Below are 19,846 nucleotides of genomic sequence, written 5' to 3'. Positions count from 1 at the left end.
GTGACATTCATCAGACATATTCATCACAAGCATATTTACCACAAAACGGCACCAGAGATCAATACTAAAGTCAGTGTCTTTCCTTCAAACCGCTAATTCCGACGCGTGCGGCTCGAAAATGGCCATCAATAACAGAATATTTAAGTAATATTATTACACGTTTAAAGTGATATTTAATAAACATTTGGACCTGGATTCTGATATAAACGATGATTCCGGCACAGATCGTGCATCATAAAAAACAGGAAGGTTCTCATTAAGTCAGAAAAATATTGCTCTGAAAAACGGGATTATTATCTCATTAATTCGGAAAAACAGAATTAATTTTTCCCAGATGAATGCAATACGCTTCCATAGAGAACCGCTTACCGCGCGCGTGACTGTAGATGCTGCGCCGCTGCCGCGAGGCGTGAGCCCCGCATCTCGCGCACGCACGCGGCCGCTCTAATCTGTTAACATGGGCGCCGAAATGAAATTTGATATTTTCCGCCGCACATCCAGTGAGTCCCGGGCGCTAATTTCTTTTAGCACCGTGGATCAGGAGGACTTTTTAATATTCACGAGTGAAGCCCTACATGATTGGCTGGCTGATTAATATTTATGAGAGGGACACTACCTCATTGGCCAGTTAACATCGACTTGTGCTGCCTGTTTCTTCTACCTAAAGCAGGGGTGTCCAAATCCAGTCCTGGGGGGCCGGTGCCCTGTGTAGCAAAGTTCTTTCCCTGTTCCACCATAAATAATTCAGCTCAAGAGCTGTGTGCTTATTAGCACAAGGAGATGAATCAGGTGTGTTAAATGAGGGGAAACCCAAAAATGTGCAGGACTCTGACCCTCCAGGACTGGATTTGGGCTCCCCTGGTTTAGGTGATTCAGTGACCAATCAGTAATATTCTCTCATGAATATTAAGGATGTTCCAGAACCACCCTGTAAAAATGCAAATTCACATTTTGCACTTGAGGAGAGAGTCCGGTCTCACTGCCTACAGGTGCCTCCTTAGGACAATACTAACGAATCTCACACAGAAAACACATACACTCACGGCATCCGCAAAAATAACAAATGCAAAGGATTCTTTTTTTGTGAAATTAAAGATGTATAACTAATTCAGAATATATTTAACCATCCTACACTCCCACACAAACACAAAGATAATACAAGCAGCTATAAAGCATTTGTAAAAAATATTTTAAAAACCGATGGATAAATGAATTGATAGTGTTTTTGGTGATGATTTTGATTTTTTGTTTCTCGTTTGGATGTTGTCTAAAATGATAAGAAACTCACCTAAACACAAACATGGAAATCCATCTACACAGTGCAAAAAGCCACACTCATCACAACAATTGTGTGAATACAACCATAACATAGTATTTATGGTATTATTAATAAAAACATGCAAAGACACTTACATTTCTGTAAGCCTGGTCTGGTCCTGCACTCTCCACCGTAATCCACACTATAGGAGAAGCAGAATGACATAGTACTGCTGTTTCCATTTATTTATTGGTGCCTCTTCTTCACATACATGCATAAGTATCTGTAGCGTGTCAGACACACACTCTGTACTCACTTCAGCTTCTCCAGTTTACAGCTGGGATCCTCCAGTACAGCAGAGAGCAGCTTCACTCCTGAGTCTCCTGGGTGATTGTAGCTCAGATCCAGCTCTCTCAGGTGTGAGGGGTTTGACCTCAGAGCTGAAGCCAGGGAAGAACAGCCTTCTTCTGTGACTCTACAGCCTGACAGCCTGCAGGGAGACAGACAAAAATTTTCCAATAAATAAGATCACCTCATCATTACAAGCATTACTTTTAATTAAACGTTACTGCTCTAATATATATTTCAATAGTCATGCAAAATTAACATCTTTTGAACATTTTATAAGAACCTATACTTCTCAGAAGAAGAACCAGATCCAGTTGATATAGAATCATTTTTAAATAATCTAGACTTACCCATATTAACCAATGAAAGAGCAGATGCCCTTGATGCCAGAGGTGGAGATTTCAGGTCCAGAGAGTACAAATCCAGACCAAGATTTTGTTTCAACCAACCAGATGAATATAAAGATTCACAGTCACAGAGACTCAACTGGTTTGTTGAAACAAAATCTTGGTCTGGATTTGTACTCCCTACACCTGAAATCTCCACCTCTGCTTGATGCACCATTAACATCAGAAGAACTCCATAAGGTCCTCAACCAAATGCCTAACAACCAGTCGCCAGACCGGGTGGTTACCCTGCAGAAATCTATAGGCCATTACAGTGTTATTGAAACCTGATGAAGACCAAACACAGCCCTCCAGTTACCGGCCATAACAGTGTTATTGAGACCTGATAAAGACCCAACACAACCCTCCAGTTACCCGCCACTCTCATTAATGAATAACTTGAAAATCATTACAAAAGCTCTCGCCACTCAGTTACAGACAGTCATTCCTACTATAATCCATCCTGATCAGACAGATTTCATCAAGACCAGACATGCCTCGGACAACATCCATAGATTATTTAATTTAGTCAATACTGCTCAGCATACCCACACTAAAACCATGATTACATCATTAGATGCAGAAACGGCATCTGACAGTCAGTTGGACATTCCTCTTTAATACATTGCATAGATTTGGCTTCGGAGAATCGTTCACCCACTGGGTTAAAATACTGTACACCTCAGCCAAAGCTACAGTGTCACAGATGGGATCACATCACCTGCATTCACACTCCGACGGGGAAGACGGCCTGCATGCCCAGTCTCTCCTTCACTGTTTGCCATCTTCATAGAAACAATTGTGGCAGCAATATGACAGAATAGTGAAATAAATGGAATTCATACTAATAAGTCAACACAAAATTAATCTCTATGCAGATGATATCTTGCTGTTTTTATGAAACCCTCAATATATGAAATTAAAATTTTATTAATACCTTTTCAAAATATATCAAACTATACAATAAACCGGAAAATAAACCCATAATATTCTCACTGTCTGAAGATGCCTGGGATTCGGCTGATCAGGATGGTCCATTTCACACTGGAAATATCCGGTACTTGGGTATCTACATCTCCCACAGGCTGTCTGACTTGGTTATCCCCAACTACACCCCCTTATTCAAAACAATAGATGAGTCTCCCACTTCAATCAATAAAAATAAAATTACTCGTCCAGAATAATTTCAGAAAAATTCTTTCAAACTCATTAATGTCACATTTTTGCTGGAAAAACAAAAACACAAAATCAAACATTCCACATTACAGAAAAGTAAATCTCAAGGTGGATTACGAGCTCATTTTTCTTAATTATTACTTAGCAAATCAACTGCAAGACAACTAAATGGTCACACTACAGCAGTAACAGCAGCTCATGGTTACAGCAGGAGCAGCTGTACTGTAAAAATCTCAGACATGCAGACTTACTCAAAATGTCATTAAAGAAACAAAACTGCTTTAACAACACAGTGCTGCCATTTCCACAGCACTGACAGCCCAGTGGAAAGCCATTAAAATCACTAACTGTACTCTCAGAGCCTGTAAATACACGCCAATCTGGAATAATCTGGACTTCCTACTTCACAATATCACTATTCACTATCACTCACGGTAACAGAAAGGGATTACACATCTCCACCTCCTTTTCAGTAACAGTCATTTCATGACATTCAAAGACTTAATCCATGAATACGAGTTGAGAATATGTAATTTTTCTAATATTTACTAACTGAATCCAGCATCAAAACCAAAATGAACCTCACACATAATACACTGAATCCTCCTCAGATGAGACAACATTCTGCAACTTCAGTTCAGTACAAAGTAATTCACATAAAACATGTGACTCAATATAAAAAGTAGTCAGTACTGATACCTGCTCACAGTGTACAATGGGTGTCACAGATAATTATTTGCATGCTCTGTTGGCCTGTATACCTGCTCACAGTGCACCATGGGTGTCACAGATAATTATCTGCATGCTCTATGGGCCTGTATACCTGCTCACAGTGCACCATGGGTGTCACAGATAATTATCTGCATGCTCTGTGGGCCTGTATACCTGCTCACAGTGCACCATGGGTGTCACAGATAATTATCTGCATGCTCTGTTGGCCTGTATACCTGCTCACAGTGCACCATGGGTGTCACAGATAATTATCTGCATGCTCTGTTGGCCTGTATACCTGCTCACAGTGCACCATGGGTGTCACAGATAATTATCTGCATGCTCTGTTGGCCTGTATACCTGCTCACAGTGCACCATGGGTGTCACAGATAATTATCTGCATGCTCTGTGGGCCTGTATACCTGCTCACAGTGCACCATGGGTGTCACAGATAATTATCTGCATGCTCTGTTGGCCTGTATACCTGCTCACAGTGCACCATGGGTGTCACAGATAATTATCTGCATGCTCTGTTGGCCTGTATACCTGCTCACAGTGCACCATGGGTGTCACAGATAATTATCTGCATGCTCTGTGGGCCTGTATACCTGCTCACAGTGCACCATGGGTGTCACAGATAATTATCTGCATGCTCTGTTGGCCTGTATACCTGCTCACAGTGCACCATGGGTGTCACAGATAATTATCTGCATGCTCTGTGGGCCTGTATACCTGCTCACAGTGCACCATGGGTGTCACAGGTAATTACTGTATGTTCTCTATAGGTGAAAGATCTGGACTGCAGACAGGCCAATTCAGCACCTGGGCTCTTCTCCGACGAAGCCATGTGCTTGTAATAGCTGCAGTATGTGGTTTTGCATTGTCCTGCTGAAATACACAAGGCCTTCCCTGAAACAGACGTCCTCTGGAGGGGAGCATGTGTTGCTCTAAAACCTTTATATACCTTTTAGCATTCATAGTTCCTTCCAAAACATGCAAGCTGCCCATACCGTATGCACTTATGCACCCCCATACCATCAGAGATGCTGGCTTCTGAACTGAACGCTGATAACACGCTGGAAGGTCTCCCTCATCTTTAGCCCGGAGGACACGGCGCCCTTCATTACCAACAAGAATGTCACATTTGGACTCGTCTGACCATAGAACACTTTCCCTCTTTGAAACAGTCCATTTCAAATGAGTTTTCAGGACACAACGGCGCTTCTGGACCATGTTCAGATATGGCTTCCTTTTTGCATGATAGAGCTTTAGCTGGCATCTGCAGATGGTACGGCGGATTGTGTTTACCGACTGTGCCTTCTGGAAGTATTCCTGGGCCCATTTAGTAATGTCATTGACACAATCATGCCGATGAGTGATGCAGAGTCGTCTGAGGGCCCGAAGACCACGGGCATCCAATACAGGTCTTCGGCCTTTGAACATTTGTAATATTATCTATGTTCTGTTGTGAATAAATATAGGCTCATGTGATTTGAAAATGTTTTATTTGTTATTTCATTCAAACATAAAGAACTTTTCTAGAATTCTGGTTGTTTGTATGTTTGCTGGGGGAGGCAAGGTGGTGTAGTGGTTAGCACTATTGCCTAACACCTCTGGGACCCGGGTTCAAGTCTCCGCCTGGGTCACATGTGTGTGGAGTTTGCATGTTCTCCCCATGTCGTCGTGGGGTTTCCTCCAGGTACTCCGGTTTCCCCCACAATCCAAAAACATGCTGAGGCTAATTGGAGTTGCTAAATTGCCCGACTGGTATGTGAATGTGCCCTGCGATGGGTTGGCCCCCCATCCTGGATTGTTCCCTGCCTATTGCTTCCGGGATAGGCTCCGGATCCCCTGCGACCCAGTAGGATAAGCGGTTTGGAAAATGAATGGATGGATGTATGTTTGCTGATGTTTGCAGCAAACTATTTTGTGAATAAAAGCTACCTCAACGCCCACCGCCCCCTTACTTTTTTGCTGTTATTTTTATTAATTATTATTATTACTGTTTGATTCATGTATTGTATGTTTCAATCATTACAGATATGTATGAAAGTTTGTCTGTGTATGTATGGACATTCATATCTATGTATTAATATACACTGCTCAAAAAAATTGAAGGAACACTTTTTAATCAGAGTATAGCATCAAGTCTATTAAACTTCTGGGATATTGATCAGGTCAGTTAAGTAGCGGAGGGGGTTGTTAATCAGTTTCAGCTGCTTGGTGTTAATGAAATTATCAACAGGTGAACTAGAGGGGCAACAATGAGACGACCCCCAAACCAGGAATGGTTTAACAGGTGGAGGCCACTGGCATTTTTCCCTCCTCATCTTTTCGGACAGTTTTTTCACTAGTTTTGCATTTGGCGACGGTCAGTGTCACTACTGGTAGCATGAGGCGATACCTGGACCCTACAGAGGTTGCACAGGTAGTCCAACTCCTCCAGGATGGCGCATCAATACGTGCCATTGCCAGAAGGTTTGCTGTGTCTCCCAGCACAGTCTCACGGGCATGGAGGGGATTCCAGGAGACAGGCAGATACTCAAGGAGAGCTGAACAGGGCCGTAGAAGGTCCTTAACCCATTAGCAGGACCCGTATCTGCTCCTTTGTGCAAGGAGTAACAGGATGAACACTGCTGGAGCCCTACAAAATGACCTCCAGCAAGCCACTGGTGTGAATGTTTCTGATTGTTTGGTCAGAGACAGACTTCATGAGGGTGGCTTGAGGGCCCAACGTCCTCTAGTGGACCCTGTGCTCACTGCCCAGCACCATGGAGCTCGATTGGCATTTGCCATAGAATACCAGAATTTGCAGGTCGGCCACTGGCGCCCTATGCTTTTCACAGATGAGAGCAGGTTCACCCTGAGCACATGTGACAGACATGAAAGGGTCTGGAGAAGCCATGGAGAACGTTATGCTGCCTGCAGCATTGTTCTGCATGACCGGTTTGGTGGTGGGTCAGTGATGGTCTGGGGAGGCATATCCATGGAGGGACGCACAGTCCTCCACAGGCTAGACAACGGCATCTTGACTGCCATTAGGTATCAGGATGAAATCCTTGAACCCACTGTCAGACCCTATGCTGGTGCAGTGGGTCCTGGGTTCCTCCTGGTGCACAACAATGCCCGACTTCATGTGGCAAGAACATGTAGGCAGTTCCTGGAGGATGAAGGAATTGATACCATTGACTGCCCCCCACGCTCGCCTGACCTAAATCCAATAGAACACCTCTGGGACATTATGTTTCGTCCATTCGATGCCACCAGGTTGCACTTCAGACTGTCCAGAAGCTCAGTGATACCCTGGTCCAGATCTGAGAGGAGATCCTCCAGGACACCATCCGTGGTCTCATTAGGACCATGCCCCAACATTGTCAGGCATGCATACAACCATGTGGGGGCCATACAAACTACAGAGTATGATACTGTTACTGTAATGAAATTTCAGCAAAATGGACTAGCCTGCTGCATCATTTTTCACTTTGATTTTCGGGGTGTCTCTGAATTCAGCCCTCTGTAGGTTTTCATGGAAATTTCATTTCCATTAAACGATGTGGCATCCTTTCATTACCCAGTCTACTTCAGCCATCCATCCATCCATCCATCCATTTAGCAAACCGCTTATCCTATTGGGTCGCGGGGGGTCCGGAGCCTATCCCAGAAGCAATGGGCACGAGGCAGGGAACATCCCAGGATGGGAGCCAGCCCATCGCAGGGCACACTCACACACCATTCACTCACACACGCATTCCTATGGGCAATTTAGCAAGTCCAATTAGCCTCAGCATGTTTTTGGACTGTGGGGGGAAACCGGAGTACCTGGAGGAAACCCCACGACGACATGGGGAGAAAATGCAAACTCCACACACATGTGACCCAGGCGGAGACTCGAACCCGGGTCCCAGAGGTGTGAGGCAACAGTGCTAACCACTGCACCAGCCATGCCACCCCTCAGTCTACTTCAGTATATATATATATATATTTTTTCCCCATTGATATCTTATGTGTTTTCAGTGTTCCTTAAATTTTTTTGAGCCGTGTATATGTGTGATCATTTTTTATTCACTAATTTTTTTTTGACAATTACGGCTCCTATCATCCACAACCATCATATATAAATACAATCCTGTCTTTGTTTTTTTTCCTTCTTTGCATTTATCTCATTTTCTTTTCCTCTCCCCTCTACAACTCCTCACATTAAATACTGACTTCACTCGCCCCCCAGTCCTGCCACTTCCACTAGCCCCTATTTTGGGGGAGTGGTTCTTTTCCCCTGTGCCTCTGGGTGGGGCAGGTCACCTAATGCACTGGGGGTGGGGTGTCACAGACACTCTCACACACACATACTCTGCCACAGACACTCTCACACACGCGTACCCTGCCGCAGACACTCTCACACACGCGTACCCTGCCGCAGACACTCTCACAGACGCGTGCCCTGCCGCAGATACTCTCACAGACGCGTACCCTGTCGCAGAAACTCTCACACACGCGTACCCTGCCGCAGACACTCTCACAGACGCGTACCCTGTCGCAGAAACTCTCACACACGCGTACCCTGCCGCAGACACTCTCACAGACGCGTGCCCTGCCGCAGATACTCTCACAGACGCGTACCCTGTCGCAGACACTCTCACACACGCGTACCCTGCCGCAGACACTCTCACAGACGCGTACCCTGCCTCAGAAACTCTCACACACGCGTACCCTGCCGCAGACACTCTCGCACACGCGTGCCCTGCCGCAGATACTCTCACAGACGCGTACCCTGTCGCAGACACTCTCACACACGCGTACCCTGCCGCAGACACTCTCACACACGCGTATCCTGCCGCAGACACTCTCACAGACGCGTACCCTGCCTCAGACACTCTCACACACACGTAGCCTGCCGCAGGCACTCTCACAGACGCGTGCCCTGCCGCAGACACTCTCACACACGCGTACCCTGCCTCAGACACTCTCACACACGCGTACCCTGCCGCAGACACTCTCACACACGCGTACCCTGCCACAGACACTCTCACAGACACGTACCCTGCCTCAGACACTCTCACACACACGTACCCTGCCTCAGAAACTCTCACACACGCGTACCCTGCCGCAGACACTCTCACACACGCGTACCCTGCCGCAGACACTCTCACACACGCGTACCCTGCCGCAGACACTCTCACAGACGCGTGCCCTGCCGCAGATACTCTCACAGACGCGTACCCTGTCGCAGAAACTCTCACACACGCGTACCCTGCCGCAGACACTCTCACAGACGCGTGCCCTGCCGCAGATACTCTCACAGACGCGTACCCTGTCGCAGACACTCTCACACACACGTACCCTGCCGCAGACACTCTCACAGACGCGTACCCTGCCTCAGAAACTCTCACACACGCGTACCCTGCCGCAGACACTCTCGCACACGCGTGCCCTGCCGCAGATACTGTCACAGACGCGTACCCTGTCGCAGACACTCTCACACACGCGTACCCTGCCGCAGACACTCTCACACACGCGTATCCTGCCGCAGACTCTCTCACAGACGCGTACCCTGCCTCAGACACTCTCACACACACGTAGCCTGCCGCAGGCACTCTCACAGACGCGTGCCCTGCCGCAGACACTCTCACACACGCGTACCCTGCCTCAGACACTCTCACACACGCGTACCCTGCCGCAGACACTCTCACACACGCGTACCCTGCCACAGACACTCTCACAGACACGTACCCTGCCTCAGACACTCTCACACACGCGTAGCCTGCCGCAGGCACTCTCACACACGCGTACCCTGCCGCAGACAATCTCACACACGCGTACCCTGCCTCAGACACTCTCACACACGCGTAGCCTGCCGCAGGCACTCTCACACACGCGTACCCTGCCGCAGACACTCTCACACACGCGTATCCTGCCGCAGACACTCTCACACACGCGTACCCTGCCGCAGACACTCTCACACACGCGTAGCCTGCCGCAGGCACTCTCACACACGCGTACCCTGCCGCAGACACTCTCACACACGCGTATCCTGCCGCAGACACTCTCACACACGCGTACCCTGCCGCAGACACTCTCACACACGCGTACCCTGCCTCAGAAACTCTCACACACGCGTACCCTGCCGCAGACACTCTCACACACACGTACCCTGCCGCAGACACTCTCACACACGTACCCTGCCGAAGACACTCTCACACACGCGTACCCTGTCACAGACACTCTCACAGACATGTACCCTGCCTCAGACACTGTCACACACACGTAGCCTGCCGCAGACACTCTCACACACGCGTACCCTGCCTCAGAAACTCTCACACACGCATACCCTGCCGCAGACACTCTCACACACGCGTACGCTTTCGCAGACACTCTCACACACACGTACCCTGCCGCAGACACTCTCACACACGCGTACCCTGCCGCAGACACTCTCACACACGCGTACCCTGCCTCAGAAACTCTCACACACGCGTACCCTGCCGCATACACTCTCACACACGCGTACCCTGCCGCAGACACTCTCACACACACGTACCCTGCCGCAGACACTCTTACACACGCGTACCCTGCCGAAGACACTCTCACACACGCGTACCCTGTCACAGACACTGTCACACACGCGTACCCTGTCACAGACACTCTCACACACGCGTACCCTGCCACAGACACTCTCACACACGCGTACCCTGCCGAAGACACTCTCACACACGCGTACCCTGTCACAGACACTGTCACCCACGCATGCCCTGCCACAGACACTCTCACACGCATTCCATTATATGCGAGTCCGCTACATCCGATGCTTTTTCTGCATGTAATTAAAGGTGCACCAACGGCAGTCCTCGTCTGTTATAGACGATATTCCATTATAAGCGAGTCCATTATAACAGGATTATACTGCATCTTCGACTCCACCTAGCAGACATACTTATGAGGGGATTGAGGTATGGACGTTTTGAAAGGTATGACAGAAAGAAGCTTTTTCTGTCAGTTACTTAGAATGTTAGTGCCAGGAGTTTTCAAAACATTATACAACTTTGACTGGAATCAAATTCAACTATCTGATGAAACAAAAATGCTTTTTGGCAATAAACATTCAAGGTGGGTTTGGCGTAAAAAGAAGGATGGCTATAATGAAATGAACCTTATCCCAACTGTAAAATACGGTGGAGGTTCTGTGATGTTGTGGAGCTGTTTGTCCTCCAAAAACCCTGGAAACCTTGTTAGGGTACATGGCACTATGGGGTCCATGAAATACCAGGACATTTTATATCAAAATTTGGCTGCTGCTGCCAGGAAACAAAAACTGGGCCTTCATTGGATCTTCCAGCAGGACGGTGATCCTAAGCACATGTCCAAATCAACATTAAAATGGTCAGCTGACCGCAGAATCAAGCTTCTGCCATGGCCATCTCAGTCCCCTGACCTGAACCCCACTGAAAACCTGTGGGCTGAGCTGAAGAGGAGAGTGCACAAGAGAGGGCCGAGGACCCTGGGTGATCTGGAGAGATTCTGTAAAGAGGAATGGTCTCAGATGCCCTGCTCTGTATTCTCCAACCTTATAAAATGTCATAGGAGACTCAGTGCTGTTATACTGGCAAAGGGAGGCTGTACAGAGTATTAAAAGCAGGGCTGCCAATAATCGTGTGTTTTTGTTGAAAATAATTATTTCTTGATGAAGGATTTGTTTTTCTTTGAATAAATTTATTTCAATGAAAGGTTGGATTTTTCTATTTTTTTTCAGTGTGAGATGAAGCTGCTTCGCCAAAAGGTGGATTTTTGTCTAACCCTTTTTACAAATCTTTACAAGGGGGCCAATAATTGTGGAGGGACTGTATATTGTTTATATACGACACTGTATTTGTACTAAATGGTGGTAAGTTAATCATGTCCTCTACTGTGAACACCCGTGTAAAATAATCATTAAACTCATTTACTATATCAATTTAAATTTTCAATTATAAGGCCCTTACTATCCTGCAGATAAGTGATTTCAGCTTTTAGAGCTCTTTTGGAGTTAAAATATTCAAAGAAACTTTTAATGTTATCCTTAACCTCCAATGCAATCTTCCTTTCGACATTCCACTTACTGTAGCGAGTCTAATGTTATTTTTTAAGTCAACCTGTAGACTTTGATACTCCTGCTTTATTTTGAAATCACTAGCTATGTTCCGCCTTATTATCTCCAGCGTACAGTGTGAAATACCCAGTAATACTCACCTCACTACCCACAGTTTACAGTGTGGAATACCCAGTAAGACTGACCTCAGTAACTCCAGTTTACAGTGTGGAATACCCAGTCAGACTGACCTCAGTATCTCCAGTTTACAGTTTGAAATACCCAGTCAGACTTACCTCAGTATCTCCAGTTTACAGTGTAAGTCCTCCAGTCCAACAGAGAGCAGCTTCACTCCTGAGTCCTGCAGGTCATTGTTACTCAGGTCCAGCTCTCTCAGGGGTGAGGAGTTTGATCTGAGAGCTGAAGCCAGTGCCTCACAGCATTTCTCTGTGATTTCACACCAGCACACCCTTAAAAAAATTAAACACTTTTAAATCCACTTTTTACACTGCAGCACTGTATTCAAATGAGGAGAATAGGGACCATGACATAATGGATTTTCAGAAAACAATTAAATTATAAAAAATCATTTTAACAATCATTCCGATTCTGTTTGGTGTCCATTATTTTTTTGTCCATAACACGTTAAAGTCAACATGTTTATCTGTAACAGTGCCATTAACTTTGCTAACCAACACAAATGTTTTGCATGGATTATATGGTTGAATGGATATTTCCTGCTTCACTGCTTAATTATTTCTAACATGGATCGAGGGCTGATAAGATTGTGGGATATAAGGAAGTAGGAGAAGAAAACAGAAGCTGTTTGTGTTTGTTTATTATGTAACTGCTGAAAGGCATTGTGGGTTTTCTTGCTGTCCAGTTACTTTTGTGCAAAATGCATATTCTGTACTCACTGCAGCTTCTCCAGTTTACAGCTGAGATCCTACAGTACAGCAGAGAGCAGCCACCACACAATACTGACCTCAGTATCCCCAGTTTACAGTGTAGAATATCCAGTAATACTGGCCTCAGTATCTCCAGTTTGCGGTGTGGAATACCCAGCAGTACTGGCCTCAGTATCTCCAGTTTAGAGTGTAGAATACCCAGTAATACTGACCTCAATATCTCCAGTTTACAGTGTAAATCCCCCAGTGCAGCAGAGAGCAGCTTCACCCCTGAATCCTTCAGGTTATTGTCACTCAGGTCCAGCTCTCTCAGGGGGGAAGAGTTTGATCTTAGAGCTGAAGTCAGCACTTCACAGTGTTCATCTAAGAGATCACAGCTGTTCAGCCTGAAACAGAAAACACTTTAAGACACAGACATATACACATCCTACACATTAGTAAAATACAAAGCATTACAATAAGCATTTGTTTTCAGTATAATTAGCAGCACAGCTTACACTTCAAAATGAATTATAGTCTGCAGTGTTCTGTTCGTCCTGACAATCTGCTGCAGTCATATGATCACTAATTGTGAGTCAGTAGCTCAAAACTAGAGGTAAAAACATTAAGTAGAAGCTACAGCCAAAAATCACAGAATATACAGGAATTTATAGGAACACAACAGCAAGACGGACGTTAACCTCCCATAACAGTCAGACCAGTGCTTCCAGTGCAGTCCTTAGCCATCTTTCTGCCAGGTGTCCCTACACTCGACACGTATCACTGAAAGGAGGAGATGTGAACATTCCCAGCAGCTAATGCAGCAGCAACTGGCACTTGGATTCCTGATCCCATGAGTAAAATCCTTTTTGTCCCTGTATTGTTATACCTGGGAACATGTCAAATCACCAATTACGTCTGGGTGATATGACGACATTATCGGTAATGAGCGTAATCAGACAAGTATCCCGGTGTCGATATCTGACAGTGACTAACCGGCGATTATCGTCCTTGCTGGGGAAACGCGCTTGGGCTATATACAAAGCAAGATAACAGAAGGATTCATGATTTGCTTTCAGTTCAGCTTTCTAGCCAAAGATTCTGAAGCAGTTAAAAAGAAACATTGCACAGAATTTCACAAGCATTGTCCCTTGCAGTAACCATGCATTCGCCATTCTTGTAAGTTCAGTATTGTCACATCACCAACTTCTATCTCTGAGTCAGCAGCCAGAATGTCAGCCATTCAAGTGCAGCTTTCTGGTGGGAGTTTTGAGCTTCCCGACTCAGTTTTTCGTGTCTGAGTCTCAGGCACGGCTTTAAGTGTGTCCCTGACCCGCCGTCTCGGTGGAGGACTGTCTGCTCGCGGTCGGTGAAGTAGTTGGAGCCGCTAATGTTGTTTCAGCTTCCCGAATGAACAAAGCTATTGTGATCTTTTTAAAAGACGTTTCCATGGTTGATGACCTCATAGAAAGTGGTCTCAACATTAAAGATGAATTCGTACAGATGCTGCCTTTATCAAGCCCGTCAAAAAAAGTTGTTTTATCTAATGTTCCCCCATTTATTAGAAATGAACTACTGTCCAACATTCTGGGCACTACGGGAAGTTGGTGAGCCGAATTAGGATGATTCCTGTCTTTTAGGCGGCAAACATTTACGATTCTTAACGCGCCGCAGGAGGTCCTGGACGTGTCTGTTAAGATCACAGTGGAAGGGAAAGTTTATATGATTTTAACAGCTCTGAGAGTGTGAAGTGTTTTGCATGCGGTGGTTTTGGGCATGTGTGGTAGGCCTGCCCACGAGGGGAGCTCCCCTGGTTAGCGTTAGGGCTTCCTCTGCTGCCCCCTGGAGGATGGGCTCCCCCTTTGAGTCTGGTTAGGGTTAGGGCTTCCTCTGCTGCCCCCTGGAGGATGGGCTCCCCCTTTGAGTCTGGTTAGGGTTAGGGCTTCCTCTGTTGCCCCCTGGAGGATGGGCTCCCCCTTTCAGTCTGGTTCCTCCCAAGGTTTCTTCTTTCTAGGGTAATTTTCCTTGCCACTGTCCCCTCTGACTTGCTCACTGGAGGCTTTGGGCAGGGATGCTGTAAAGTGCTTTGTGATGATGTAATGTTGTGAAAACACACTATATAAATAAAACTGAACTGAAATTGAATTCAGTGTTTGGTGGGGGGGGGGGGGTGACTCAAAATGAGATCTGAACCAGCAACCTTCCGCTCATGGACACAGAGTCCGAGCCCAAAGAGTCACGCACCACACCCAGTATTTACAGAAATGCTTCCTACAGCATCCAGAACTGAAACGAATATGAGTGGTTTTCCCACTATTAATGAAAACTGGACCATTCTGTATGATGCTGTATCTTTGGTTATTTGTTACACAAAGGAAGGTCGTGGAAATCTTGTCTTTTTGTTTTACCTACATCACTACCTTCAGTTAATATAAACTAGATTAAAAAGGAACCTTGTTGATAAAAGAGGGGAAATAAATTACATATATACATATTCATTTTATATTTTAAACAATGTTTATTTCTGCCAGACTAGATGTGTGGTCACATCCTCAGCCAGGTGCAGCTGAGGCCAGCAGAGGGCGCCAGTGAGCAGCCAGAGACAGCAGTCATACGGAAGCTCCCAGCTCTGGGCTCCATCACATGAACACGCCTGCTGACAATAACACTCACATACCACTGATACACTCTGTGGATAAAGAGCTCTCACTGTTTCTATAGCAGGTTAGGATGCTGTGCCTGTGATCAGAAGGCAGACTGGATGGGAATGGAAACGTAGTAACAAACAAAAAGTGACATCACTACCTTCAGTCATTATAAAGGCTGTGGTCAAGATTAGCTACTGCTATACAAACAGCTATAGCTGTGATTATCAAAATAAAACCCACTTATTAATCCATGAGGAGAAATATATAATATATATTACACATTTCAAACAATATTCATGTATTACTGCCAGACCAGACATGATTTCCCATCCCCACGTCACTTACAGAGCCGTCCTGGAGTTCTTGACCACAGGCAGCAGCCTGCAGTGCTCTTTATCTCGTCTGATGTATTTTTTCAGATCAAGCACATCCAGCTCCTCATCTGACATCAGCATCACAAAGGCCAGAGCTGAGTACTGTGCAGGTGAGAGGTCATCTGCCGAAATGTTTCCTGAATTCAGGTATCTTTGTACTTCCTCTACTAGAGAATTGTCACCCAGTTCAGTCAGACAGTGGAACAGGTTGATGGTCCTTTCTGGAGATAAATTCTCCTGTATTTTCTCCTTGATGTATTGGGCTGTTTCCTTAATGGTATGTGAGCAGGTTTCTGTTGGCCCCAGTAGCCTTTGTAACAGAGTCTTACTGGAGTTTGTTGAGAGGCCCAGGAGGAAGCGGAGGTAGAGGTCCAAGTGTCCATTCTTGCTCTCTAATGCCTGATTCACTGCAGTCTTCAGCAGGTCAGCTGATGAGTTTGACAGAAACACATATAAAGCAGCGAGATACTCCTGGATGCTCAGATGCACAAAGCAGTACACCTTCTGCTGGTACAACCCATACTCCTCTTTAAAGACTTCTGTGCACACTCCAGAGTAAACTGAAGTTTCAGTGACATCAATGCCATTCCCTGTCAGATCTTGCTCATAAAATATGAGATTGCCTTTCTCAAGGTTGTCAAAAGCAAGTTTACCAAGTTTTAAAAGGAATTCCTTGCTGTATTCTTTAAGCTTAGTTTCTTGTTTTTTCATATACTTGTCATTTTTTAAACTTGTCTGAAAGATCAGGAAGTGTGTGTACATTTCAGTCAGAGTCCTTGGAATTTCTCCCCTGTCAGTCTCACTAAAAAACCTCTTAAGCACAGTGGCTGAAATCCAGCAGAACACAGGAATGTGGCACATGATGAAGAGGCTCCTTGATGATTTCACATGTGTGATAATCCTGCTGGCCAGGCTCTGATCCCTAAATCTCCTCCTGAAATACTCCTCCTTCTGGGCATCACTGAACCCTCGTATCTCTGTCACCTGGTGGACACACTCAGGAGGTATCTGATTGGCTGCTGCTGGCCGGGAGGTTATCCAGAGGAGAGCGGATGGGAGCAGATTCCCCTTAATGAGGTTAGTCAACAGCACATCCAGTGACGTTTTCTTTGTTACATCAAACCAGCACTCATTGTTCTGAAAATCGAAAGGAAGGCGACACTCGTCTAGACCATCAAAGATGAACAAGATTTTGTACATAAACAGCTCAGTGGATTCAAGAGATTTCAGTTCTGGGACAAAGTGGCAAAGCAGTTCAAGGAGACTGTATTCACCCTTAATCAAATTCAGGTCCCGGAAAGGAAGAGCAAATATGAAGTGAACATCCTGGTTTGCTTTTCCTTCTGCCCAGTCGAGAATAAATTTCTGCACAGAGACTGTTTTCCCGATACCTGCCACCCCTTTAGTGAGTACAGTTCTGATAGGAGTCACATGCCCACATAAGGGTTTAAATATATCATTGCACTTGACTGTAGTATCTTCTGTTCGCCTTTTCTTGGATGCTGTTTCAATCTGTCTCACTTCATGTTCATCATTGACTGCTCCAGTCCCACCTTCAGTTATGTAGAGTTCTGTGTAAATGGCACTGAGAAGTGCTGGCTGTCCTTCCTTAGCTTTCCCTTCAAATACACACTCAAATTGCTTCTTAAGTTTACATTTCATTTCCTGTTGATGTTGCAGCATGAGCTGTCCTGAAAAGAAATGAGAGGAAAATACACTAATTCTGACCGAGATCCTGACCAATATGAGAGGAAGAATATTTTCCAAAAACACACTTTTTTGCACATACATATCCAGATATTTCCCTGTGACTGTGAATGTGAAACTGAAAGTTTTATCATGCGTATTTTACTGGAACACCGCATACAGGACCGTGAATAAGCCTTAGGCAGCCAAAGGAAATGTTTAAAGCCATTTATCTGGGTAGTAAGTGTATATCTGCTCAGAACCAAAAAAATCACAAAACCCCTTTTCAGTTCCCAAACCTCTCCTCAGGGGCACCACAGCCTGTCCATGTATTTGTTAAATTTCACCAGCAGCTCACTTCATTCATTAATTAAATAAGTTTAAAATTCAATGAGATATTGATCAGCCACATGAGGTGTGTTAGTGGTCAAGTAAAAAATTCAGGGATATACTGTACAATATCAGCAAATATTGGGGTGATTTTGGGAGAGGTTCTGAAATGGCAAACACACTTTGACATACATATTATAGTAGTTCTACACCAACATGAAGACCATTTAAACATCCTTTTCTTTGGCTGCCTAAGACGTTTACACAATATTGTACATGTACATAATATTATAAAGTTCTTACTCTTGTCCAGCAGGTCAGCAAGATCATTTTGCTTCATTGTCCTCAGGATGTACAGTGTGATCTTCAGAGCTACCTCTCTAACACTGGTCTTCTGCATCTGACCATCACAGTCCAGGTCATTGTCCTCCTCCAGCTGAGGCTCAGAGCATTCTGGGTAATTCTGATCTAGGTACCTCACAAACGTCTTCAGTTCCTCCTTTAGGAACTTCATGGCTTTTTCCTCTAGCGACTAAAATAAACAGTCAGAGTTAATTATTGCTACTTACACCAAACCTTTTCAGAGTTTCACTTCTGAATCATAGTTTAAAACATATTTTCTTTAAGATGATGAATTTATTATTATGCAGCTGTATAAAATATAAGCTAATTCACATAACAGCCAACAAAATATATATCAGCAATAAATACAAACCTTCAATATGGATGATAAACCCGATTTATCATGTAGATCTGAACTGCATTCTTCCATTTGGTCTCTGTGAATTAGGCAGAAACATAAAGACCTCAATTCATCTACACAAATGTAACAGAAAGGCTGAAAAGTTCCCCATTAAAATTGCTGTTACTGCAGATAAAGAATAACACTGTGGTATATTACAACACCAATTCCAAAAAGTTGGACATTGTGCAAATTGTAAATAAAAACAGAATGCAATGATATGGAAATCTCATGAACCTGTATTATATTCATAACAAAGTATAGAAAACATATCAGATGTTTAAAGTGAGACATTTTGCTATTTCATGAAAAATATTGGCTCATTTTGAATTTCATGACAGCAACGTATCTCAAAAAAGTTGGGACAGGGCCAACAGGAGGCTGGAAAAGTTAGTGGTACAAAATCCCAATGTTAAGATCGCCGGTGAACGGGGAAGGCGCACGGACAAGCAGGCAGGCAAGGATCAGGCAGGCCGGTAGAATAAGGGGGAAACGGGGTTTAATCACAGGACTAAGGGCAGGAAACATCAGACGCCAACTAACATCAGTGACAGACCAGGAACCAGGGCAAGACATGGACTCAAATAGACAGGACTGATTGAAAATAATCGGACACAGATGGGTACGATCCGGGAAGCACACGTGGATAATCAGCGGGGCGGGACACACGAGGATCATACAACCCCAAATCAGAAAAAGTTGGGACAGGGTGGAAAATGTGAATAAAAAAATAAAGCAGTAATTCACAAATGTCCCTTAACTTTTATTTCATTGCAGACAGTATGAACACAAGATAATTCATGTATTTTTTGGTCAACATCATCTGATTTGTAAATAAACATCCATTCTTGCCATTCAGGCTTGCAACACATTCCAAAAAAAGTTGGGACGGGGGCAATGGATTTTAGAGACTGTCACTGATGAAGATGGACTGGTAAGAAAGGGTAAAATATGTATAGGAGATAAGAGACTTAAGGAGAAAGGGGAACGCCTTGGTAAGCTGTCAGTGCTAGAACGTCCAGTGCAGACGTTAGTCTTGTTATTAGAAGCTCACTGATGTTTAAAAGCTCACTTTCACTGATGTTTATGCTTTATTTACCAAATGATACAGATTTGAAAATTATTTTTGTTTGTGGGTATTGCTTGGAACAGACGTAATTTTGGTGGGAGTGTAAATAACCCCAAGGATTGATATGAGACTAATTAATGTTACAAAACATATTGAGTTGCATATTGCATAT

At 44.8% G+C, this 19,846-nt stretch overlaps 1 protein-coding gene across 1 annotated transcript in view; it reads right to left on the bottom strand.

Annotated features, from left to right (window-relative positions):
• LOC125721584 (NACHT, LRR and PYD domains-containing protein 12-like) overlaps window positions 1-19,846 on the bottom strand; it is a 499,105-nt gene that overhangs the window by 464,564 nt on the left and 14,695 nt on the right. The window contains exons 5-10 of the mRNA XM_048997542.1: window positions 18,579-18,642; window positions 18,167-18,395; window positions 15,819-17,538; window positions 13,059-13,232; window positions 12,235-12,408; window positions 1,575-1,748 (exon numbers count right to left, since the gene is read on the bottom strand). Coding sequence (XP_048853499.1) covers window positions 1,575-1,748; window positions 12,235-12,408; window positions 13,059-13,232; window positions 15,819-17,538; window positions 18,167-18,395; window positions 18,579-18,642 — 2,535 coding nt within the window. The remainder of the gene's footprint in view (window positions 1-1,574; window positions 1,749-12,234; window positions 12,409-13,058; window positions 13,233-15,818; window positions 17,539-18,166; window positions 18,396-18,578; window positions 18,643-19,846) is intronic.

The sequence above is a fragment of the Brienomyrus brachyistius genome, unplaced genomic scaffold (assembly GCF_023856365.1).
Source record: "Brienomyrus brachyistius isolate T26 unplaced genomic scaffold, BBRACH_0.4 scaffold34, whole genome shotgun sequence".
NCBI classification, from domain to species: Eukaryota; Metazoa; Chordata; class Actinopteri; order Osteoglossiformes; family Mormyridae; genus Brienomyrus; species Brienomyrus brachyistius.
Note: the sequence above shows the minus strand (reverse complement) of the source record. Positions and strands in the feature narration are given on the sequence as shown.